Source organism: Acomys minous (assembly GCF_964271855.1).
Source record: "Acomys minous genome assembly, chromosome: 2".
Lineage (NCBI taxonomy): Eukaryota > Metazoa > Chordata > Mammalia > Rodentia > Muridae > Acomys > Acomys minous.
The window spans coordinates 23045775-23071015 of record NC_140484.1 but is presented as its reverse complement, the minus strand read 5'-3'; the positions used below and the strand labels follow the sequence as shown (position 1 = coordinate 23071015).

The following is a 25241-nucleotide window of genomic DNA, read 5'->3' as shown; positions in this document are numbered from 1 at the left end:
TATCCCCCTAAAAAAAGATAACTGAGTCCTTCCCCACCTCCCGACAGAAGCTATCAATTGTAAAGAATTGAGCATGGTAACTCTTATAAAGACTAATGCAATCAAATAAAAATAAATAAATCTTTTTAATTCTAGCACTCGGGAGGCAGAGGCAGGAGAATTGCTGTGAGTTCAAGGCCAGTCTGCAAAGAGAGTCCAGGACAGCCAAGACTACACAGAAAAACCCTGTCTCGAAACCCCCCCCAAAAAAAATTGGGGCTGGCTTAATTGGGGTTTTGGAGGTTTAGCCCATTATCATAGTGGAAAGCATGGTGCATGCAGGCAGACATGGTTCTGGAGAGGTAGCTGAGAGTTCTACATCTGGATTGGCAGGCACAAGGAAGAGAGAGTAATACTGGGCCTGGCTTAAGCTTCTGAAACTTAAAGCCTACCCACAGTGACCCACTTCCTCCAACAAGGCAACACCTTATAGTATAGTGCCAGTCCCTATGGGCCTATGGGGCCATTTCTTTCTTTCTTTCTTTCTTTCTTTCTTTCTTTCTTTCTTTTTTGTTGTTGTTGTTTTTGTTTTTTTGAGACAGGGTTTCTCTGTGTATCCTTGACTGTCCTGGACTTGCTTTGTAGATTAGGCTGGCCTCAAAATCACAGCGATCCACCTGCCTCTGCCTCTCAAGTGCTGGGATTAAAGGTGTGTGCCACCATTGCCTGGCTGCCATTTTCATTTAAACCAATACACTTCTCAATTTTTTTCTCAGGACATGAAAATTAATAATAGTTCTTAAAATATTTGGTAGAATTTACCTTGAAATCATCACATTGAGGGGTCAGCTCCTCCTTTCCTTTCCCTCTTCCTCCATCCCTTCCTTCTGCCTGGGCGAACTAGCTTTTTTAGAGAAAGCCATGACTACAGAGGGACTCCTGAAACCAGGACTCCGGTTGCCACACAGAAGCACAACACTGACAGCCTCTGCTGCTGCCGCCACCCAACTCAGCCTGTGGCCTCTTTTGGTTTGGGATTTGGGAGTTTGACTTCGGATTTTTGCAGAACAGAGGACCACGGACTTTACCTCCCAGTTTGTGCCTGGCCACTTTTGGTGAGGGTCTCTCCTCTACCCTGGCCTAGGGTGGCACATCACTAGTAGTGTGTCTGCAAGGTGTACATCCACACTTTCTGGGGTGATGCTCTCCAGAGAGGGTGTGCAGCCTAGATCTGGACTGCCTTCTCCTTTACCTTGCTGCCACGTGCTCCCCATCTTCCTGGTCCCCCTTTGCTGCCCCTTTCTTTCTAAATGCCCCCTTTTACTTTCACATATATTTCTCTTCCCCCACCTCTGATGTTTTCTGTTTCCATTTTCATTGATCTCCAAATATTTTTTCTAATTATCCTTTTGTTTTCTTCTTTGATTCTTGATCATTTAAGCATGTTTTATTTACTTATTTATGTGTGGTACTAGCAACAATTCTAAACTATGCTTCTAAGAATGCACTTACTTTGCATATCAGGGTCCTGCAGTTTCTGTTGTCTCCCTGAAAAACGTTTCTTCCAAAATATCACATTTTAAATTCTACTTAAATGTCACCTCATCAGGAAGCATTTCCTGATCACCCAAAATAGTACTCATCTTTCCTCCCTATCATTTCCTATGACCCCTCGTTGCCTTCCTCCCCCCTAATTTATCAGCACCTAATATATTTATTTGGTATTTTTTTTCAACTGTGTTAGACGTTCTGCGAGAAAGATTTAGTGATATGTTTTGCTTACTTTTTTCTTTTGAGACATGGTTTGAATGAGACAGGTGGCCTTGTTTTTGAGCAACTTAGCTTTCTGTCTCCACTTCCCAAGTGCTTCTATGACTGGTGTGCACCACCAAGTCTACTGTATGTGGTGCTGGGATTGAATCCAGGGCCATGTGCTTATTAATATTAAGCAAGCAAACATTCTTATCGGCTGAGCTACAGCCACAGCACCCCCTTTTAAAAAAATGTTTTTATAGCTGGGTGCAATGTGTTGCATGGCTGTAATCCCAGCACTCAGGGAGGCAGAAGCAGGCGGATCTCTATTCCTTCAAGGCCAGCCTGGTCTACAAAGTGAGTACAGGACAGCCAAGGCTACACAAAGAAACCCTGTATCAAAAAAACAAAAGAAAAGAAAAGGAGTGTGGTTGGGGCTGGAGAGATGGCTCAGTGGTTAAGAGCACTGGCTGCTCTTCCAAAGGATCTGGGTTCAACACCCAGCACCCACATGGCAGCTCACACCTGTCTACAACTACAGTTCAGAGCTTCTGACACCCTCGCACAGACATGCATGCAGACAAAGCACCAATGAGCATAAAGTAAAAATAAATTGTATATTTAAAAAGAAGAAAAAGAAAAAAGGAGTGTTGTAGGAACATAGAACAGAAATCTATTTGAGGTTTATGGGGAAGAAGAATGCCATGAGAGAATCCTGGGTTTTGTTTTGAGACAGGTGCATGCCAGGCACACTGCCAATTGAGCTTCATCTCTAGCTCAAAAATAACCTTTTTCTTTCTTTCTTTTTTTCCCCCGTTTTAAAAAACGTTTGTTTGGGGGCATATGTAGAGGCCAGCGGACAACTTGTGGGAAGTAGGCTCTGTCTTTTCACCACGTGGGCTCTGGGGTTTGACCTCAACCTTTCAGGCTTGGTGGTAAGCACCCACTGAGCATCTCACTCTCCCACTCAGTCCCTCTCCCCCTTTAAAGATGTATTTTTTAATGTGGTGTGAATGCATGTGCAGGCCTGGAGTTGACCTCGGGTAACTTGCTAGATGGCCCAGGATCTCTTATGGATTCCAGGGCTAACAGTTCTGGCTAATCTAGCTAGCCAGCTTGCCTTCTGTGTTTGTTTTATTGTTTGAAAAATGAGGATAATGGAGGCTGGAGAGATGGCTCAGAGGTTAAGAGCACTGGCTGCTTTTCCAAAGGTCCTGAGTTCAGTTCCCAGCAACCATATGGTGGCTCACAACCATCTATAATGAGATATGGTGCCCTCTTCTGGTGTGCAAGTGTACATGCAGGCAAAACACTGTGTACATATATTTAAAGAAATGAAGATAGTGATGTGTAATAATTTGCCCGATTTAATTTTTGTCTTCAAGGCTTACTGCCTCTGACTGAGAACTTAGGCCTAGTCCTGGAAACGTCTAGCCTCTTTACAATCTAATCTATGCCTAGAATGTAAGCCTCTGAGACTTACTGCTGAATAAGCTCACTATTTCTAGTCCTTTCTGAACTCTGGCTGGCTGGTTAAATCAGCCGTTCTGGCTCACACTCCTCTCCAAGCTGACTGATTCAGACTGGCTTCTCTCTTGGTCTCTGACTGAATTGTTCTGCTTGACCTCAAACTAACTCTAGTAATCTGCTCTAATCTTCTGGCTCCTTCTCATTCTCTGGCTCATTCTGTCTTCACCTGTGTCTAGCTTGTTCTCTCTTCAACCTGTCTATGTAAAACTCTCCTGGTAAAACTGCCCCTGAATTCCACAAATTGAACTGTCACGAACTCAGCTCCACTCACTGCCCTTGTATTCAATTGCCAGAACAGCACTGACTAGAACTCAGAGATCCTCATGCCTCTGCCTCTTGAGTGCTGGGATTAAAGAGGTGTAACACCATGCCTGAACCTAAGCTTCTCTTTACCTGAAATTTGGTCTGTACTAGGCTGGCCTTGCATCTGCTTGCCTCTGTCTTCTGAGATTAAAGGCACGTGTTATTCCATCTTGATCACAAAGACCTAGATGGTCTTAGGATGGGATCTCTTGTTAGAGCAGCCACGTTCTGAGCTTGGAACAGTAAGTACTTTGCACATAGTAAGTGGTCTCCATGTCAGTTATTTTTATTGAATGAAACTGCATTTTCACTATAATTCTAGCAGTGCTGGGCATTGGACCCATGGCCTCTATGTGCCAGGTAAACACTATGCTACTAAGCTATATTGCAGTCTTCTTTTCTGAGACCAGGTTTTACTAAACTTCCAAAGTTGTATTTAAACTCAGTCAGTTCAGGCAGGTCTTGAACTTGAAATCCTCCTGTCTCAACTTCCTTAGCAGCTGGGATTTCAGCCTTTGACAACCATTCTTTTTTTTGTTTTTTGTTTTTGTTTTTGTTTTTCGAGACAGGGTTTCTCTGTGTATCCTTGGCTGTCCTAGACTTACTTTGTAGACCAGGTTGACAACCATTCTTGAGTCATTATTTTTGTATGTATTTTATTTTGTGTGATTAGTTAGCCTCTGGAAGGTTTACATTTTGCGTACAAATTTGATGTTCTTTCTACTGCATCATAACCTAATACTCATAATTAAGAATATTGGAGATATGAGCTGGTGCAGCAGCACACACTTTTAATCCTGGCACTTGGGAGGTAGAGGCAGGAGGATCTCTGTGAGTTCGAGGTCAGTCTGGTGAGTTCCAGGGCAACCAGCATTACAGAGAGACCCTTTCTCAAAATAAGTAAATCAGGTAGGAACGGGATTCTAAAAAAAGCTATTTTTACATTTTAAATTATGTTAGCCTCTGTTCTAGAACACTGTTGATATGGGAGCTGAGGATGTGCCTTATTTGGAAGTGTGCTTGCCTGGCATGCACGAAACCCTGGATTTGATCCCCACTGCCTTACAGTCTTAGTACTTGATGGATAGATGTGGGAAGATCAGGGGTTCAAGGCCAGGCACTCCTACATAGTGAGTTTGAAGCCTGCCTGGGCTACATGAGACCTGCCTCAAAGGGGGGGAAAAAGAAGACAGAGGGAGAAAGAAGGGATTACTAGAATTATGTGCTCCCTGTCTTTGAAAATTGATTTTATTTCTGGGCAATTGAGTCCTTTATGATTTTTTTTTTTAAGGTTTTTTGAGACAGGGTTTCTCTGCATATACTTGGCTGTCTTGGAGTCACTTTGTAGACCAGGCTGGCCTCGAACTCATAGCGATCCACGTGCCTCTGCCTCTCGAGTGTTGGGAGGCCACTACGCCTGGCATCCTTTATGATTCTACTGTCTGTTTTGTAGTGTCATTTTTTTATTTAATCTCTATGAACAATGTTTATTATACATTTTTATTAATGTAATTAAGGAAAGTGTTGTTATTTAACTTTTATTAACTAAAAGTTTCTAATTCTGTGTATTTCTTCTTACAGACCATTTAATTTGGCAGAGCGGAAAGCGAACGCCCACTCGGTAGTAGAATGTGATCATGTGCGGAAAGAAGTTAGTGTGCGAACTGCAGGGCTGACTGACAAGTCCTCAAGGAAAACATACACTTTCGATATGGTACTTACTTTCTTCTCTTCTTCAGTTAATCACTAATGTAAAGTAACCCATGGAGTGTGGTGTGCTTCTGAACTTTGTCTAAGTCTGTTGAGCTAGTTTCTAGTGGGTAGATTGTTAACATGAATGGTGCTGTTTTCAGAGCTTCTCTCTCTTTTTTAAAATAGGTGTTTGGAGCATCTACAAAACAAATTGATGTTTACCGAAGTGTTGTTTGTCCAATTCTTGATGAAGTTATTATGGGCTATAATTGCACCATCTTTGCGTAAGCAAAACAACTAATTTTTAAGTTTAGGAGGTTTAGATGTATGTATTTGGTTTTGATTTAATACTTTTTTAAAAATCTTGACAGATACGGTCAGACTGGCACTGGGAAAACTTTTACAATGGAAGGTGAAAGGTCACCGAACGAAGCCTTTACCTGGGAGGAGGTACTTAATTGTTTATGGTGTTCTTTTACTTCAACTGTGGCAAAAGCTTAGCGAACTGAATTTTACCTCTATTGAACTGCAGAAGGTCAGAGAGCCATGTCAACCACGAACCCAAGTTATTTATTGTCCTAATGTACAATCAGTAGTAGTTTAGTGAAGTTACAGCTGTATCAGAAGTATATGGTCTCATTGGGAGAGATAGGACAACACATACAGTAATGATAAAGAGAGAGAGGGTCTATGTAGACTCCAGAATAGCAGGAGCAGCCCGCAGTCTCCCCGTACTACCCTGCTTTTTCTGTAGGGAAATAATTTAGTGTTTCAAGACCCATAGTGGGTACCTAAAATAGTAAGTAATTTGTGTACTATGTCTTTTCTTATGTATGTACCTTTGATAGCATCTAATTTATAAATCAAGTATAATAAAATGTTATCAATAACAACAATATAACATAAGAATTGTATCAATATACTGTAATATGTTATTCAAATATGGTTTCTGTCTAAGATTTTTATTATACTTTTACTTTGTCAGTTAAATAAAGTACTTTAGAATTTTCTCTTTTGTATATCCAACTTGCCAAAATCACTGCTATTGTGCTTTAGGTAATAGCTTAAAAATTATTATTGTTGTTGTTGTTGTTTTAGGTGATAGTTTTAAAATTATTGTTGTTGTTGTTGTTATTATTATTTCCACCACTATGGCTTTTTGAGACAAGGTCTTATACTGTAACCCAGGCTGGCTTGAAACTCACTATACATTGGCCTTAGACTTGTAATAATTGTTGTATCTCAGCCTCCATAGTGCTGGGATTATATGAAATAAGAGTTATTCAAATGCCAGGAGGTGGTGGTACACACCTTTAATCCCAGCATTTGGGAGACAGAGGCAGGCGGATCTCTGTGAGCTCAAGGCCAGCCTGGTCTACAAAGTGAGTCTAGCATAGTCAAGGCTACACAGAGAAACCCTGTCTCAACCCCCCCCCCCAAAAAAAAAGAAAGGTTACTCAGAACAATGAATATTATAACCAGTAGTTCTGCCAAGTGGCCAATAAACAGGTGTATATAGATATAGTCAGGGGTGATTCATGTCCCTGGCAGCATGGTGAGTATTTCATCATACTACGCAGAACTATGTAACAGCTATTTATATCTGTATTTTCTATTGAATATTTTTAGATTATGATTGACTATATATAACTCAGACTGATGTGACTTGCCTTGCCTGACAGTAGGTTAGTTAGGTTTTAGTTTTCAGTTTGCCTTGGCATAGTTGTCTCTCAGTATCCATGGAGAGTGGTGGATTCTCGTACACACACACATACATACACATACCAAAGTCTGAGGGATGCTCAAGTCTCTTTATCAGGTGGTACAACATTTGTACATATGCTAAATATATTCTTTCACATAGCTTAAGTCATCCACAGCTTACCTGCAATACCTAATACAATGCAAGTACTAAGTAATAATTCTTAAGCTCTTTTTATTAGGGGTGTTGTTTGTTCTGAGATAGGCTCTTATGTAGCCCAGCCTGACCTTAAACTTGTTATACAGCTGAGGCTGGCCTTGAACTGGCCTCTTTCTCTCTATATCCTATGTGCTGGGTTATTGGCATGCATCTACTACTCCCAGCTTTATACTGCTTTTGCCGGGAGGGTGACAAAGGAAATTGTTTGGTCAGGCGTGGTGCTGCATGACTTTAATGTCATCGGGGTTTGGGGGCAGGGGATGGCGGGGGCCGGACACAGAGGCAGACAGATTGTGTTGAGTTCGAGGCCAGGCAACCAGGGCTACACGGAGAAACCTTATCTTGAAAAATCAAAAAGAAAGAAAGAAAGTAATGTTTTTTTGTGGTTGGTAGAATGCAGAACAACTGGTTTGGAAGGCTACTTGGCTCGTACTGAAATACGCTGTGTGCCAGGTGTGATGGCTTGTGCCAGGATGCTGGTGTTTGGGAGGACTGAGTTAGAAGTGCAGACTGGAGGCTAGGCTCTATAGTGAACTTTAAGTAAGCTAGAGTTAGGTATGGTGGTGTGCATTTATAATAATTACATGGACCCTGGAGACCAAAGCAAAAGTTGTCGCAAGTGTGGGGCCAACCTGGGCACTTTAAGGGTGACGCCTGTCTGTAAAAAGAAAACAAGGATGGTTGCCTTGTACATGTGAGACCTTAGGATCAATCTCCAGGATTGCAAATGCAGTAGTGAACTCCGAAGGATGCCTTTGTCATACTTAGCTGTTGGAGTAAATGGCATTTTGAGTTTACTTTAATTCTTCTTAATATAATTTCAGGATCCTTTAGCTGGTATAATTCCACGCACTCTTCATCAAATTTTCGAGAAACTTACTGATAATGGCACTGAATTTTCAGTCAAAGTGTCCCTGTTGGAAATCTATAATGAGGAGCTTTTTGACCTCCTCAGCCCGTCCACGGACGTCTCTGAAAGGCTGCAGATGTTTGATGATCCCCGGAACAAGGTGATGCAGGGTTGAAAATGAACATTCCCAAATTTTACTGTATGAATCTTTTAAAAGTCAGTGTACCTTTTCTTTATAAACTAATGGGTAGTCTTGATATTTGTTTGATCAGAGAGGAGTAATAATCAAAGGCTTAGAGGAAATTACAGTACACAACAAAGATGAAGTCTACCAAATTCTAGAGAAAGGGGCAGCGAAAAGGACAACCGCAGCAACCTTGATGAATGCTTACTCTAGGTAAGAACAACCATTTCCCTCTTACAGCAACTTCGGATGGGTCGGGGGATTGGGTCACTTAGAAGATCGATGCTAGCAGGGGAGGGAGTCCTTGGTACTTGGTGTCAGATTCATAAAGACTGGTGAGAGGGAAACAGGGATAAGTTAAGTTGATATAGAAGCATTAACGTTTAAAGATAGATTCTTTTTCAAATGATTGCATGCAAGGTGTGGTGGCACAGGCCTTGATCACAGCACTTAGGCAGTCTAGGCTTTCCAAGGCTACACAGTGAGACTGTGTCTCAGAATCAACCAACAGACCAAACCAAATAAAAAATTTAATGAAACTCATTCGCTGGGGACCCAGATTAAATTTTAGGATGAGAAGCCAGGCAGTGGTGGCGCACGCCTTTAATCCCAGCACTTGGGAGCCAGAGGCAGGTGGATCGCTGTGATTTTTGAGGCCAGCCTGGTCTACAAAGCGAGTCCAGGACAGTCAAGGCTACACAGAGAGACTGTGTCTTGAAAAACCAAAAATAAATAAATAAATAAATAAATAAATTAGGATGAGATGCACAGAGCCCTTTGAAGGTAGCTTCTTAGGTGCTTTTATGCAGCTGTTTTGTGGAGTTTGGGTTTTTTTGGTTGTACTGGGAATTAAATCCAGGGCACATGTTAAGCAAGCACTGTAGAAATTGAGACCAAATCTTTAGTTTAAAATGATTTTACTTTAGTATGAACATACAAGATGATCACTAACTCTGGCATTCATGAAAAGAGAGAAAGGAACAAATTTCTCTAAATACTATTTGTTGCCATGCTTGGTTATACATTTTAAATATTAAATAGATTACTTTCTACGATAAAAAACTTAGTTTTTCTAAGTCAGTTGATATTTATGCTTAATTGCATTAATTCCACAATCTTGGATAGAAACCGGTGCTTGTTATAGTGCTTGTCATGCAAGCCTGGCTACTTGAGTTTGAGCCCTGGAACCATCCACCTAAAGGTGGAAGGGAAGAAGGAGCCAGCTCCATGGGAAACGTCCTCTATTGCACACATGCCCAAAGCCACACATAATAAAAAAAAATTTTTAAGTTAAAGAAATCAGTGGATAATAGTGGGAAAACATGAGATAAATAGACCTCAGATGTATAGTTTGTTTTTCTTGCACTCTCCCCTTTTCTATAACCTAAATAACTTTTATAAAATCTTTTTAAAAGTACAAAGAAGAGGGGCTGGAGAGATGGCTAGGCTGTAAGAGGCTGTCTGCTCTTCCAGAGGTCCTGAGTCCAATTCCCAGCAACCACATGGTGGCTCACAACCATCTGTAATGTGATCGAATGTGCACTGTATACATAATAAATAAATCAATCATTTTTTAAAAGTGCAAAGAAGAGAATAAAAAGCTGCTGTATTCTTCACTGCTGATGACATTAATAAATGCAGTGATTTTTCTGGTTGGGAACCATCTGCTCTGAAAAACTATTCTTTTCAGAGGTGCCTGAAAATTCTTTGAGTGTTTTGCTGGGCCTGGAACTCAGGAACTGCTGTGTGCAAGACACTCGCTCTGCTTTACTCTAAAACTTTAGGGTAGTTTTGACAGCTTCTTTGTCAGGTCAGCATGGTAGGAGACAGGTGGGCTTTTGTCTTCCTAGGTTTTATTTTCTGACTGATGTCATCCTTGTCTTTGTTTGTGCAGTTAGACCTTCCTTTCCTGTTTTCAGTGTTTAGAGGGAACAAATAATGTTTTACATTGTAATGAGTGGACAATTTGCTCTTGTTTTCTAGTCGTTCACACTCAGTTTTTTCTGTTACGATACACATGAAAGAAACTACAATTGATGGAGAAGAGCTTGTCAAAATTGGAAAGTTGAATTTGGTAAGCATACTGCCTCAATGCCACTGTGCTATTCTTGATTACTTCCTAGAGAAATTTGTGCTTTCCACTTATGTACAGTATTTTTATAGTTATTTCATTAATTAGCTTTGAATTTGGAGGAGAAATTTATTGTGGAAAATTTGTTTTGCTAGCCATTTATATACATTATATATAAAAAATATAAAAGAATGTAAATCTTTGAATCCAAATACAATAGATTGACATTTTCTTTTTAAAATTAAAGGTTGATCTTGCAGGAAGTGAAAATATTGGGCGTTCTGGAGCTGTTGACAAGAGGGCCAGGGAAGCTGGAAATATCAACCAATCCCTGTTGACTTTAGGAAGAGTCATTACTGCTCTCGTGGAAAGGACACCGCATATTCCTTATCGAGAATCCAAGCTAACTAGAATCCTGCAAGACTCTCTTGGGGGACGTACAAGAACGTCTATAATTGCAACCATTTCCCCTGCATCTCTGAATCTTGAGGTAAGCCCTTTGAGAGAAAGCAGCAAGTGTGGGGACTGGAAGCCTTTCTTTGCTCTCATATTTTTAAAGTTCATTTACTGGTTTCATTCTCTACTATAATGCATAACAATCTGGACATGGTATGTAAACATATCCTAGAGGCTAGGGTGTCACTATGATAAAAAGCCAGTTATGACTTCCAGCGTGGTTTGTTTGTTTGTTTCTTTCTTTCTTTCTTTCTTTTCTTGTTTTCTTTCAAGATAGGATTTGCTGTCTTTCAGGCTGGTGGAAGGCTCTTGATCTCCCTGCCCCAGCTTCTAGAGTTCTCTCATGGCATGTGCTGCCAAAATGGCTTCATAATCTTTATTTTTTTTTAAATTTGTCATTGTTGTTTGGTTGGTTCGTTGTTGTTGTTGTTGTTGTTGTTGTGTTGTTTTTGTTTTTTGAGATAAGATTTTTCTGTGTAGCCCAGGCTGTCCTGGAACTTGCTCTGTAGACCAGGCTGGCCTCGAACTCATAGAGATCCACATGTCTCTGCCTCCTGAGTACTGGCATTAAAGGTGTGTGCCACCACTACCTAGGTTAAAAATATGTTTTATATTCCTTTGTTTACTTATTTTGTATGCGTGTGTCATGGGTATACAGGTATCGATCAGAAAACAACTTGTGGTTGTCAATTCCCCCCGTCTGTCATGGGTTCCAGGGGTCAGGTCCAGTCATTTGGCTTGGTGGCAAGTGCCTTTGCTCACCGAGTCATCTAGCTAGCTCTTCACGCTCTCTTTAAACAAACACAGATTGCTGGGCCAGAGAAATGGCTCAGTGGTTAAGAGTTTTGGCCGCTCTTCCAGAGGAAGGTTTTGTTTATGATTTTGCTTATGATTTCCAGCACCCACATGGTGACTCACCACCATGTATAACTCCAATCTTAGGGATCTGGTGCCCTCTCCTGGCCACCTCAAGCACTAGGTCTGCACACAGTGCACAGACATATATGCAGGAAAATACCCATACATGTTTTAAAAAAAAATTTTTTTTTTTTTGGTAATGATAGGTTCATTTACTTAGACTGAGTCCAGTCTTTTTTTGGGGGCACTTAGCATACTGTTTTCATTATGCTATACAATGTTAATTGTATATCACATTGGTTCTTTTTCTGAGTACATAATAATTAGTTATCTAGATACAGGTGTTGTGTAACACTAGTCTTGATCTCATGAACAAATGTCTGCTCCCTTCAGATAGGGATCACATGCCAGACGAAAGTACAAACGTCACAGAGCTCAACTTGGTCAGCTAATGGGTGCTAGTGGGGCTACTTACAGTAATATTGTGAGAGATTTCTTATAAGAGCAGAACTGACTCAAAGACAGCTGCATCTCCAAAGCCTTCCCATCATCCTGTGTGTGCATTTGCTCATGACAGATTAACTTGCAGACAGCCCAACAGTCTGAGGAATGTCTCTCCCAGGTGGATGGGCTGGTGCCAGCCTCTTCAGGGCAGCCAGGTTGGTCTGAGAGTGTCTCTGGCAGGGGCCCACTGTGTCTGTTTCAGGGATTTTCTGGTCTGAGGCAGGGAGGGGCCTGGTGTATTTCTTTCAGGGGCTTCTGAGCTTAAAGAGCTTCCTTGTGCTGTGGAATGTTTTACTACCCTTTAGAACATCATCCTTAAGGAATTTCCTTCCAAGATGGAGGGGTTTTCTTTGAGGAGATTGTTCCTTAATAGGACATTTTGTTTGTTCCCCAGCTGGTAGATGTCACTGAGTTTAAGACAGTGTAGGAGGCTGAGGAGGCAGCTCTGTTGGTAATGTGCTTGCCATGTGAGGATGAGGAGACCCACATGCAGATTCCCAGTTTCTACACAAAGCTGTTTCTAGGGTCTTTGGGAGGAGACATTTGGATTTGTGGAGCTCACTGGCCAGCCAGGCCAGCTAGATTGGCACTCTGCAGGCTCACCGAGAAACACTCTCAAAGCCTAAGAAGAAGACTCCTAGAGGAAGACAGTCAGCCTTGACCTAGTGGCTCTCACATTCCTGCGTATCACACACACACACACACACACACACACACACACACACACACACACACACTCACTCACTCACTCACTCACTCAGACACTGCTTGGTTAAAATAGTCAATAAATAGAGTTCATGCATTAAGTGCAGATAGCAATTATGTACATTTTAAATAACAGAAGCATCTACTTTCATCCTTACATCTTCAGTAATTAACCTTTCTTTTTCATGACAGGAAACTTTGAGTACTTTGGAGTACGCTCACAGAGCAAAGAACATAATGAACAAGCCTGAAGTTAACCAGAAACTCACCAAAAAAGCTCTCATTAAGGTGATTTGTTGGTTTTTTGTTTTTGTTTTTTTCAAGACAGGGTTTCTCTGTGTTTCCCCCAACTGTACTAGAATTTGTTTTGTAGACCAGGCTGGCCTAGAACTCAGAGATCTACCTATGTCTGCTTCCTGAGTGCTGGAATCAAAGACCTGCACCACCACGCCAGGTTAGGAATAACAACAGGTCACTTTTAATTAAGATTTGTTAACTTGGGGATCTGGAGAGATAGCTCAGTGGTTAAGATGTAGTCCAAGCACCAAATGTACATAAAAATAAATAAAGTAAGAAGATTTGTAAAATTGTTTGTTGTAGGCATTTGTTATTGAGTGAGGGTCTCATTGACCAGGCAGAGAAGTGTTCACCACACTGTAGTTCTGGAGACCTTTTGCCACTGCACTGCGTCACCAACCTCCTATGGTAGCAGTTTATACAGCAAATAAAGAAAACCCTGAATATATTAGAATGTTTTCCCAACCCTGTTGTATTGACATTTCTAGCTTTATAATGCAGTTGGCACTCTTGATAGCATCTGTTTACAATCATAAGTTCTGTTTACATCTCTGAGGTGAAATTTATACACCATGACATTTACCTCTTTGTCTGGCTTATTTATTTATTTATTTTTGTTTTTTGTTTTTTGTTTTTCAAGACAAGTTTTCTCTGTGTAGCCTTGGCTGTCCCGGACTCTCTCTGTAGACCAGGCTGACCTGGAACTCACAGCGATCCACCTGCCTCTGCCTCTGCCTCTGCCTCCCGAGTGCTGGGATTTAAAGGCAGCAGATTTAAAGACAAAGTGGACACATTTAAAGACTCTTTAATAAGGCCATTAATAGACTATTTCTAAACAAATTAGCATTGATGTTAAATTAGTTAAAATTTGGGGTGTGGGGGCCTACACATGTGACCTCAGCATTTCAAAGGCTGAGACTGAAAATCGCTGTTAAGGACAGCCTGGCTTATGGAGTGAAATCTTAGGGGGTTTTTTTTGTTTGTTTTGTTTTGTATTTTGTTTTTCAAGACAGGGTCTCTCTGTGTAGCCCTGCCTGTCCTGGACTCCCTTTTGTAGACCAGGCTGGCCTCGAACTCATAGAGATCCACCTGCCTCTGCCTCCCGAGTGCTGGGATTAAAGGCATGCGCCACCACACCCGGCCTTGTTTTGTTTTTTAATGTGATTAGAACTTTTTGTTTGAGAAACATTAAGCACTAACATGTTTTATGTATATGCTGTCCACACTGAATGATAGGACAAAAACAACTAACTTGATACCGATATATAATATTCCTCTTGTGTAGGAATATACAGAAGAGATAGAGCGTTTGAAGCGAGATCTTGCTGCAGCCCGTGAGAAAAATGGAGTGTACATCTCTGAAGAAAATTTTAGGTAAGCCTTTGTTTATGGAATTGATTTCTAAGTTTTTTTGCGGGGAGGGGTGTTTTTGTTTTTTGTTTTGGTTTTTCAAGAGAGAGTTTCTCTGTGTAGCCTTGGCTGTTATGGAACTCACTCTGTAGACCAGGCTGGCCTCGAACTGATAGATCCAATTGCCTCTGCTTCCTGAGTGCTGGGATTAAAGGTTTGCACCACCACTACTCAGCTGGATTTTTAAAAAAAATTTTTTATTTTGAGTTTGCGTTCATGTATGTCTGTGTACCCCATTCAGGCAGTGCTGCAGGGGCCAGAAAGGCACCAGATCTCCTGGAGATGGAGTTATAAACAGCTGTGAGCTGCTATGTGCTGGGGCCTGGACCCTGTTCCCTATACAGAGCAGACAGAGCTCTTAACTGCTGAGCCATTCCCAGCTCCTTATCTTTGTTTTTAGAGATAGTTTCTATATATACATATACACATACACATACACATACACATACACATACACATACACATACACATACATATACATATACATATACATATCCCAAGCTAGTCTGAAGCTCTCTGAATCTTGCCTCAGCCTCACAGTTACTGGAATTATAGGTGTGCTAACATACCTAAAAACTGTATTTTCCAATAACAGTAGTTTGAAGTAAAACCTACTTAATACAGCAATAAGGAAATAGTGTCTACTCCCAATAAGTGCTGCTTTTGCTTTGACGTTAAAAGATAGCTACTGCGCCAGAGAGATGGCTTAGCAGTTAACCCTGTTTGCTCTTCCAGAGGTCTTGAGTTCAATTCCTGGCAAACACATGGTGGCTCACCACCATGTACAGGGATCTGATGCCCTCTTCTGGCATGCAGATAGAGCACTCATATACATTAAATAAATAAATAAAGTAAAATAAGGTAGTTATTGAGCCAGTTTGATGGCTGTGTGTAAAGGTATGTGCTACAGAGTCTTATGACTTGAGTTTGATATCTGCAACCCACATAGTGGACGGAAGTACCCTGCTTCCACAAGCTGTCCTTTAACCTCTACATGTGTATCATGATATTTGTGCAATTGTGTATACATGTGCACACACACACACATTAAAAAAAAATTTAAGTGCCATGTCCCAGGAGGCAGAGATAGAAAGACTGAGAGTTTAATGCCAGTCAGAGCCACATGGCAAGACTCAAAACTAAAACTATGATTGGTGAGGTAGGTCATAGGTAAGCTGTGATTGGTGAGGTAGGTCATAGGTAAAGGTGCTTGGTACGAAGCCTGAGGACGTGAGTTCAGTCTCTTGAACCCCACATGATAAAAGGAGAGCACCAACTCCTCCAAAAATTGTCATCTGACCTCTGTGTCTATGCTGTAGCATTGCACCATCCCCCTCACCAAATAAATGTTTCAAGACACAACATAGAAAAATATTAAGCTGGGCGTGGTGGCTCACACCTGTAATCTCACCACTCCAGGAGGCAGAGGCAGGCAGATCTCTGTGAGTTCGAGGCCAGCCTGGTCTACAAAGTGAGTCTAAGACAGCCAAGGCTATACAGAGAAATCCTTGTCTCGAAAAACAAAACAAAAAAAAGAAAGAAAGAAAGAAAGAAAAAATACACACACAGCTATCAAACTTTAGAAAGCCTTTTAAAATATTTTATTTTAAAATTATTTTAAAATAATTGGTTTATGTGAATAATAATAATAATAATAATAATAATAATAATAATAATAATAATAATAATAATAATAATAATAATAATATAGAGAAGTCCTATGCATCATGCTTATTTATTTGTGGTTCTCCTCTTTTCTGGGGAGCTGTTGGCCACCAGCTCACCAAGCTGGGAGGAACAGAAGGTCAGACACAGGGCTTGGAAGGCAGCAAGCCAATGGAGATTGAACACTCCAGGAACCACTTCAGGAGCTATTACAACTTTCCTCAGGGAAAACAAAGGCCATATATATCTTCCTTGGGATGTGGGTTGGGGTGGTTCCAGGATAGGTATACATAATTGGTTGAAACTAGGAACTATGATAATGCTTGATTTGCATTTGGCAGCATGCTTCTATCATATGAACGGGAGTACAGTACCTAATAAGTACCTGTAAGTGCAGGTAGAAAGAACTAGCCGGGAACTGTGTCAAGGACAGTGTATCAAATGTGATTAGAGGCAGCTGTGTCTAAAGATGGAGTCAGGCAGAGAGCCGCAGGAGGCCCTGCTGGGGAGAAGGAGTCCCCACACCTAACGGGGAGGACTACATACAACCTCAAACAACAGGGTCCCTCCAACATCTCTCCCCCCCCTCCCCTATCCATCCATTTGTTTACTTACTTCCTCATTCATTCATTTGTTTATTCATTTTGTTTTTCACGACAGGGTTTCTCTGTCCTGGACTCAGTTTGTAGACCAGGCTGGTGTCAAACTCACAGCATCCACCTGCCTCTGTCTCCCAAGTGCTGAGATTACAGGCGTGTGCCACGGCCCTGGCTTTGTAAGGCAGAGTTTCATGTAGTCCAGACTGGTCTCACCCTTGACTAGTCAAAAGTGACCTTTAACTTCTAATCCTCCTGCCTCCAGCTCTCACGTGCTGGGATGCAGGCATGTGCCACTCTATTTAGTTTCATGTAGTCCTGGGGATCAAACCCAGGGCTTTATGGCTCCGGAACAAGCGAGGCTGGCGCAGGCCCCTGGCTCTCAAGAAGGAAGTTCACTGCCCCCTAGAGGATGCTCAGCAATATCCAGGCCTCTTGATTGTTGTAATCAAAGACTACTGGATGAACGTCATATAGTACTCTTCAACATTTAACTTGAGCAGATGGAAGTCGAGAAACGATGTGTCATTCAAGTCTATGAAATGAAATAGCCCTGTGAAGATTTGAAATACAGATGAAAGGTAGCATGAAGCAGAACTTAAATATTAAAGTTATAACATGGTAGTTTTATTTTTTTAATGAAAATCTAGTTTGCAATAAAATGGCTTTGAGAAATTTGTCATGAGGGGGAAAAAGATTCTTAAAACCTGACCTTTCCCAGTTCATTTTGCCTTTTTATTATTATTATTATTATTATTATTATTATTATTATTATTATTAGGGGGGATATATTCATTGCTCTATAAATAAAGATTACTAAAGCTTATAAAATTTCCTGATACACCCTGTCTCAAAAAGGGGTGTGTGTGATGTTTTCTGATAGAATCCATGCATGATTCTCTGTGGCTTGGGAGACACCTGGTTCCTGAGTAAGCCTGAGCGGTTCTGAGAACACACGGTCCCCAGAGCCTAGGGCTGTGGCTCAGGTCTTCTCCATAGCTCCCTGCTGCTCCAGTCCCTGAGCACAGCTGATAAGATGCCATGATGTGGAAGTTTCCAGAGAGAGCACTATAAAATGCAGCCAGGACTTTGCAGAGCTTGCGGTTTAGTAGGATCTGAATTAAGCCCACTAAGACTTCAGGCCACCTGGCATTTCTTCTTGTGTTATAGATCAAATCACAATCGGGTATATTAAATGTTCTAAAACTCTCACCCCAACTTTCCTGAGCATGGGATGCTGGGTAATCTCACCCACACAAGATGGAAAATGTGAGCTCTTGAGACACTTGAGTGCTTACTCAACTACTGTATTGCTTCAGATGAATATTGTGCGTTGGTTTCTTTTTATTTTTAATTTTTTGGCATTTATTTTTCTTCCTGTAGTAAGTAATCAATATGGTGTTATCTTTATTATTTAAAAATAAATAAATCAGGAGCTGGGCATGGTGGTACATGTCTATAATCCCAGCACTTGGGAGATAGAGGCAGGCAGCTCTGTAAATTTGAGGCCAGTCTGGTCTACAGAGCGCATCCAGGACAGCCAGGATTACAAGAGAAACCCTGTCTCAAAAAACAAACAAAAATCAGTATTGCCACTAAAATAACCTCAGTTTTATTATTGTAATTAAAGCATAGTCAAATTCAACATTTTAGAGGCTGGAGAGGTTAAGAGCACTGTCTGTTCTTCCAGAGGTCCTGAGTTCAATTCCCAGCAACCACATGGTGGCTCACAACTATCTATAATGAGATCTGGTGTTCTCTTCTGGTGTGCAGGCATACATATAAGCAGAACAGTGTATATGTAATAAATAAATCTTTAAAATGCAATGTAAACTTCTAGTCTTTAAAAAAAAATTCAACATTTTAAAAATGTAGCAACAGGCTGGGCGGTGATGGCGCAGGCCTTTAATCCCAGCACTTGGGAGGCAGAGGCAGGCGGACTGCTGTGAGTCCAGGACAGCCAGCAGCCAGGGCTACACAGTGAGACCCTGTCTCGAAAAAAGCCCCCCCCCCCAAAAAAAAAAAGAAAGAAAGAAAGAAAAAGAAAAATGTAGTAACAGGTCCTTCTGATTTTTTTTTTTTAAGTTTTTTGAGACAGAGTTTCTGTGTGTAGCCCTGGCTATTCTGGAATTACTCTGTAGACCAGCTGGCCTCTGTCTCCCAAGTGCTGGGATTAAAGGCGTGTACCACCACCACCCTGTGATTCATCTGATCTGATTTTTCTTATGTTTTCTCCATTCATTAGAACAAAAACATAGGTTTTTATAGTATGTATTTAACAAAGATTACAAAAAAATTGTGGTCTCTATTTAAGAATTCATTTCCATGCACCAAAAGTTTAGGTTGTTTTCATGGATCTTGTTCTGTCACTTGTACCCCACAGCCAAGTCCAACCCAAGACCTGTGAGAATTTCCTACGCTTAGAAGTAGGGCCTTAGCCGGGCCTAGTGGCACACTCCTGTAATCCCAGCACTCGGGAGGCAGAGGCAGAAGCAGGTGGATCTCTCTGAGTCTGAGGCTAGACTAGTCTACAAAGCAAGTCTAGGACAGTCAGGGCTCTATGTAACAGAGAAACCCTATCTTGAAAAGCAAAAAAAAAAAAAAAAAAAAAAAAAGCCGGGCATGGTGGCGCATGCCTTTAATCCCAGCACTTGAGAGGCAGAGGCAGGCGGATCCCTGTGAGTTCGAGGCCAGCCTGGTCTACAAAGTGAGTCCAGGATGGCCAAGGCTACACACAGACTTTCAACCCTGTCTTGAAAAACCAAAAAAAAAAAAAAAAAAAAGCACAAGATGTTCAATATTAGAAGCAAGTACATACATTTTAATATGTTCCAACCAGCAAACATATTTAGGGCAATACAGCCCTATTTTTTTCTGTGTTTTGTTGTTGTTGTTTTGTTTTTTTTGTCATTGTTGTTTCTTTTGTTTTTTGAGACAGAGTTTCTCTGTGTCATCTTGGCAGTACTAGACCAGTTTTGTAGACCAGGCTGGCCTTGAACTCTTAGCGATCTGCCGGCCTCTGCCTCCCAAGTACTGGGGTTAAAGGCCTGTGCACCACCACACCTGGCTACAGTCCTGTTCGTTTTTTTAATAAAAAGATGTATACTTTGCTTCTGGGATGGGCAGAGTAGTCATCCATCCTTTGATCAGGCCGTCGGGTCATCTTCCTGCATCCTGAAGGAAACATGGGCATAGCACATGGGATGGTTGTTTCATAACAGCACCATTTTAAGCACCTTTGCTCAGATCTGAACTGATTAACATAAATATTAGCGAACACAAAGGCCTAGTGTGCAATCCGTCCTTCCTTTCCCACCACACAGACCTCCCTGGCCGTCCTGGTGGTTCTCACGGGTGTGAGTGGGGAGTGCTGCTGGCCTCTAGTAGATTAGAAAGCGGTAGATTTATAACGGAATATCTCGAAGCATGCAGGGTAGCCCTCAACTAGGGACTGCCTGTCACAAAGCACCTAAACTGCCGAAGCTGAGAAATGTGCCCTGGTGAATCTCCCAAGGCCTAGTACGAGTGTAACAGTGGTGTTTGTACACCTAGTCTTAGCATAACTGTGTGTGTGTGGCATCCCCGGTAGATTCTGAGGCTTGGTACTGCTCTGTGTACATACACTGAGTCAGTCAGTCTTCCGCTGGTTAGTCAGTCATCTCACCAATTTCTCGAAGCGCTTCATGTCTTCCAGTCTTAAGCTCTGACTCCAGTGGTGGGCATTTTTATCTTACATATCACTGATGGCAGCCACGTAGCTGAAGTCCTCCCACCCCTACTTTGTGTTGCTTCCCCTTCTCTGTCATTTTTTTATTGTCTTCACATAAAGTGTTATTTTATATGTATTCTCTGGTGCTTGACCAAATCTGGTCTCTTGTGTGTGCTGACAAGTGCCTGTCACTGCGTTAGTCGCTCCCCAGCTCCTTAGCATCCCCGATTGGATCTGCACACACATGTCTTTCCTTCACAGATAAAGGCTCTCAGTTTCAGGGTACAGGTCAAATGAGGAATGCTCCATCTATAAAACAGGGAGGAGCTGGAGAGATGGCTTAGTTGAGCACTGGTTGCTCCTCCAGATGACCCAGGTTCAATTCCTAGCACTGGCATGGTGGCTCACACTGACCGTAAGTCCAGTTGCAGGAGGATCTGACACAGGCAGAGGCATGAAAGTGGTAGAGACATAAATGCAGGCAAAACACTTGTATATAAACTAAAAATAGGTAAATCCTCCCGCCAAAGAGGCTACTTTTGTTTGTTGCAGTTTGCACTTACTGCTTATCAGCGCTTAAGTATCCTCCTGAGGGCAGGAACGCGGAGATGAATTGTGCAGCCGCTATCCTTTGCTTCTGTCATGTTGGATTTTGTTATATATTTAGACTAGAATTTTGTAGGATTTAGAACAAAACATTAACTGTTAAATTTGTATAAATTTTATTTTAGAGCTATGAATGGAAAATTAACTGTTCAGGAAGAACAAATTGTTGAGCTGGCTGAAAAAATCGTTGTTCTTGAGGAGGAGCTCAGTAAGGTGGGTATTCTAGGTAGCATGCAGTCGCTTGAGAGGGAAATGGCAGTCCACTGAAGTCCTGGGAGGAACCTGAAAAATTAATACCACTACATTAGCGCTGTTATTTAAGTTTGAATAAGGTTTATAGGAACAGACCAGATACCATTAAACATGTTCTAATCAGTCTGGCAAACTTTCTTTTTACTTTTGAACAATTTATTTGTTTTCTCAATCTTATTAACTAGATTTTATTAACTAAAGATGTTTCACCAGCCAGAGCATTCTTTCTGATTCATAAAGAATTGTTTAATGTATTTATCATATGCAGGTTACAGGGCTATTTGTGGATAGTAAAAATGAACTGGACCAGTGTAGATCTGACCTGCAAACCAAGACACAGGAACTTGAAACCACTCAGAAACATCTGCAAGAAACAAAATCACAACTTGTTAAAGAGGAATATGTCTCTTCAGCTTTGGCAAGAACTGAGGAGAAGCTTCATGACACTGCCAGCAAGGTTTGTCCTTTGTATTGAAAACATTGAAGGATGGGTAGAAGTATCTTTCCTTAAGCTTTGATTATTATAAGACTTTAATTTATTCATTCCAAGTGTTATATCCATTTATGAAATGGTATTTTATTATTTGACGCACTTCTTTTTAAATTGGAATGAAAGTATCACATTTTATAGGATAGATTTTATATATATATATATATAATTTTTTTTAAGTAGGGGAAAGCATTTTCTTTTAATTTTTTGAAAGATTTTATTCATTTATTTTATGAATGAGTACTCTATGTGCATGTGCTCCTGCAGGCCAGATGGGGGCATCAGATCCCAGTATAGATGGTTATGAGCCACCATGTGGTTCCTGGGAATTGAACTCAGGACCTTTGGAAGAGCAGACAGTCCTCTTATCCACTGAGCCATCTCTCCAGCCCCTAGGTTATATTTTTGAGGAGACACTAAAAGGCAAAAATGTTTATTAGCAAACATAATTACTGGAATGAATTAGCAATGTCAGTTTTCTTTGCACATTGGCTGGCTGTCTGGGAGAGAGAGGCTTGTTGGGGACTAAGTATTCCTGAGCACCTGGACACATTAGCATAAGATTAACTTTTTCTGATATAGTGTGTAAAATTTTGTGTCTAGTTCTTATCAGGAAGACATCCTTATGGAATACAGGCAATTTGATTAGACTTTTTATGTTACCTTTTTTGTTTTGTTTGTTTTTTAAACATATAGTTGCTTAATACAGTTAAAGAAACCACTAGGGACGTGTCTGGTCTCCATTCTAAACTCGACCGTAAGAGAGCCATTGAGAAACATAATGCTGACGCTCAGGATATTTTTGGCAAAAACCTCAACAGTCTGTTCAGTAATATGGAAGAATTAATTAAGGATGGCAGTGCAAAACAAAAGGCCGTGCTAGAAGTTCATAAGACATTGTTTGGTAAGTTCAAGCATTTCTGTTGATGTGTGCCCTGTGGATGTGTGTCAGACAACAACCTTAAGTGTTATTGCTGAGCCTGGTGTGATGGCGCACGCCTTTAATCCCAGCACGTGGAAGGCAGAGGCAGGTGGGTCTTTGTGAGTTCGAGGCCAGCCTGGTCTACAAGTGAGTCCAGGACAGCCAAAGCTACACAGAGAAACCCTGTCTCGAAAAACCAAAAAAAGTGTTATTGCTTAGAGTTTCTTTGTGTAGCCCTGGCTGTCCTTTAACTCACTTTGTAGACCAGGCTGGCCTCTGCTTCCTGAGTGCTGGGATTAAAGGCATGTGCTGCCACCACCAGGTGAGTTATTTTATTTTATATTCTGATATGGGTGCTAGGAATCAGACTCCATCTTTGTAGGCTGTAAATACTCTTCGTCATTGAACTGTGGCTCTGGCCCTCCACTGAATTTCTTTTAAGACAGATTCCTCATTGGCCAAGTAGATAGGTCTGCTGGCTTGGTGAAGCCCAGGCTAGCTCGTATGCGCTTTCTTCTCTTTCTATCTTCTCTCCTCCCTTCTCCCCCTTCTCCCCACCTCTTGTCCCCTTTTCACCCTCTCTCCAATCTTTTTCTCCCTCCCCTTCCCCTCCCCCACCACTAGCTTCTGCTTCTTAAGTGCTGAGATTACAGGAAGAGTGCCACTAAACCCAGCTTTCTGGGTTTCTGATCTTTTTTGTTTCTGAGGCAGGGTCATGGGTGTCCTAGGCTGGCCTTGAACGTCTAATCCTCCTGTCTCTCTGAGAAGTTGAGTACTAGGATTATAGGCCTGTGCTACTGCACTGGCTCTATGCGATGGTAGAGGTGGGACCCAGGGCTTTGTGCACATTAAGCAATCGATCTGGCAATTGAACTAAATTCCCAGCCCTTTATAGTTTCATAGGTATCAATTTCACAATTTTGTTTTAATTAACTGTCTTTTGATCTTGAGACAGCTTCTCACTAAGTTGGCTAAATTGAACTTAAACTCACTCTGTAGCCCAAGCTGGCTTTGAATTTGTGATCCTCTTGCCTCAGCTTGAGTGCTGGGGTTATAGATATGAGGCAACATATCTCAAAATGAACTCTATACTATTTAAAAAACAAAACTCAGCAACTCAGGCAACAGTGTCTCTAATATCTATCCCATTGAACATGTTAGCTGTTTAGGCAAGAGATTGATGCTTTTTCTTTTTCTTTTTCTTTTTTTTTTTATGTTTTTCAAGACAAGGTTTCCCTATATAGCCTTGGCTGTCCTGGACTCACTTTGTAGGCCAGGCTGGCCTTGAACTCACAGCGATCCGCCTGCCTCTGCCTCCCAAGTGCTGGGATTAAAGGTGTGTGCCACTATACCCGGCATGTTTTTGCTTTCTGTACAACAAATTTTAGAGGTTTGTTGTTTGATTTTAGACTGTTTTCTGTAAAATAAGCTAAAATTTATCAAGTTAGCATTACCATTAGGAATACATTTTTCCTTTATCACTGAACCTGACTCATTTCTTCTAGGCATTATTATGTAATTTCTTAGATCCCTTCCTAAAAAAAAATTTTTAAAAATATTTGTAAATTGTGGCTGGAGAGAGTAGTTTTAATTCCTAGGACTTACATGGCAGTTCACAACTATCTGCAATTCTTGTTCCAAGGGGTCTGATAGTCTCTTCTCCATTTTATTTGAGTGCACAGACAAGATTTTAAAAATTATTATTATTATTATTATTATTATTATTATTATTATTATTATTATTATTTTCTTTTTTTTGAGACAGGGTCTCTCTGTGTTAGCCTTGGCTGTCTTTGAACTCACAGTGATCCGCCTGCCTCTGCCTCCTGAGTGCTGGGATTAAAGGCATGTGCCAGCACGCCCGGCTAAGACAGTTCTTTAATGTAGTTATTGCTAACTCGACAATAAAAGATTGATTTTGGCTTATTGAAAGTGGTCTTAACTGCATTTAAAGATATTTATGCCAAAGTTTGCATCTCTCTCTGTTTTGTAGGTAACCTGATGTCTTCTAGTGTCTCTGCATTAGACACCATTACCACGACAGCGCTTGAATCTCTCACGTCTATTCCAGAAAATGTGTCGGCTCGTGTTTCTCAGATTTCTGATATGCTATTGGAAGAGCAGTCGTTGGCAGCCCAGAGTAAAACTGTGCTGCAAGGATTGATTGTTAGTAACCTCTGATGTCTTCCCGGGGCCACTAGTCTTCAGGACAGTGCTCTTTCAGCCCGAGCTTTGCTGCACACAGTTGCAGGACTTTGGGGTTGTTTCCCCCTCACAGAAAGACTGATTTCTAAGAGGGTCCGACTACACTTTGAACCTGTTTCTACTCATTTGTGTAGTTGAGGGTAGGAGTAGTTAAGCCGCTATGTCCTGGGTGTAATTTCCATGATTGCAAGCTGGAGGCAGCGCACACCTTTTTGGTGTTTTGTTTTGTTTTTTGAGGAAGAGAGAAGGAGCAAGAGGATCAGGAATTCAATGTCATCCTTGGT

The 25241-nt window shown here is 41.2% G+C and overlaps 1 protein-coding gene across 1 annotated transcript in view; it reads left to right on the top strand.

The window, feature by feature from the left end:
* Window positions 1-25241, top strand: part of KIF11 (kinesin family member 11) — a 42447-nt gene that overhangs the window by 5564 nt on the left and 11642 nt on the right. The window contains exons 2-14 of the mRNA XM_084763790.1: window positions 5146-5278; window positions 5443-5540; window positions 5628-5706; window positions 8002-8187; window positions 8300-8424; window positions 10195-10285; window positions 10530-10772; window positions 12998-13093; window positions 14388-14476; window positions 21214-21301; window positions 21609-21797; window positions 22527-22734; window positions 24746-24918. Coding sequence (XP_084619916.1) covers window positions 5146-5278; window positions 5443-5540; window positions 5628-5706; window positions 8002-8187; window positions 8300-8424; window positions 10195-10285; window positions 10530-10772; window positions 12998-13093; window positions 14388-14476; window positions 21214-21301; window positions 21609-21797; window positions 22527-22734; window positions 24746-24918 — 1798 coding nt within the window. The remainder of the gene's footprint in view (window positions 1-5145; window positions 5279-5442; window positions 5541-5627; window positions 5707-8001; window positions 8188-8299; window positions 8425-10194; window positions 10286-10529; window positions 10773-12997; window positions 13094-14387; window positions 14477-21213; window positions 21302-21608; window positions 21798-22526; window positions 22735-24745; window positions 24919-25241) is intronic.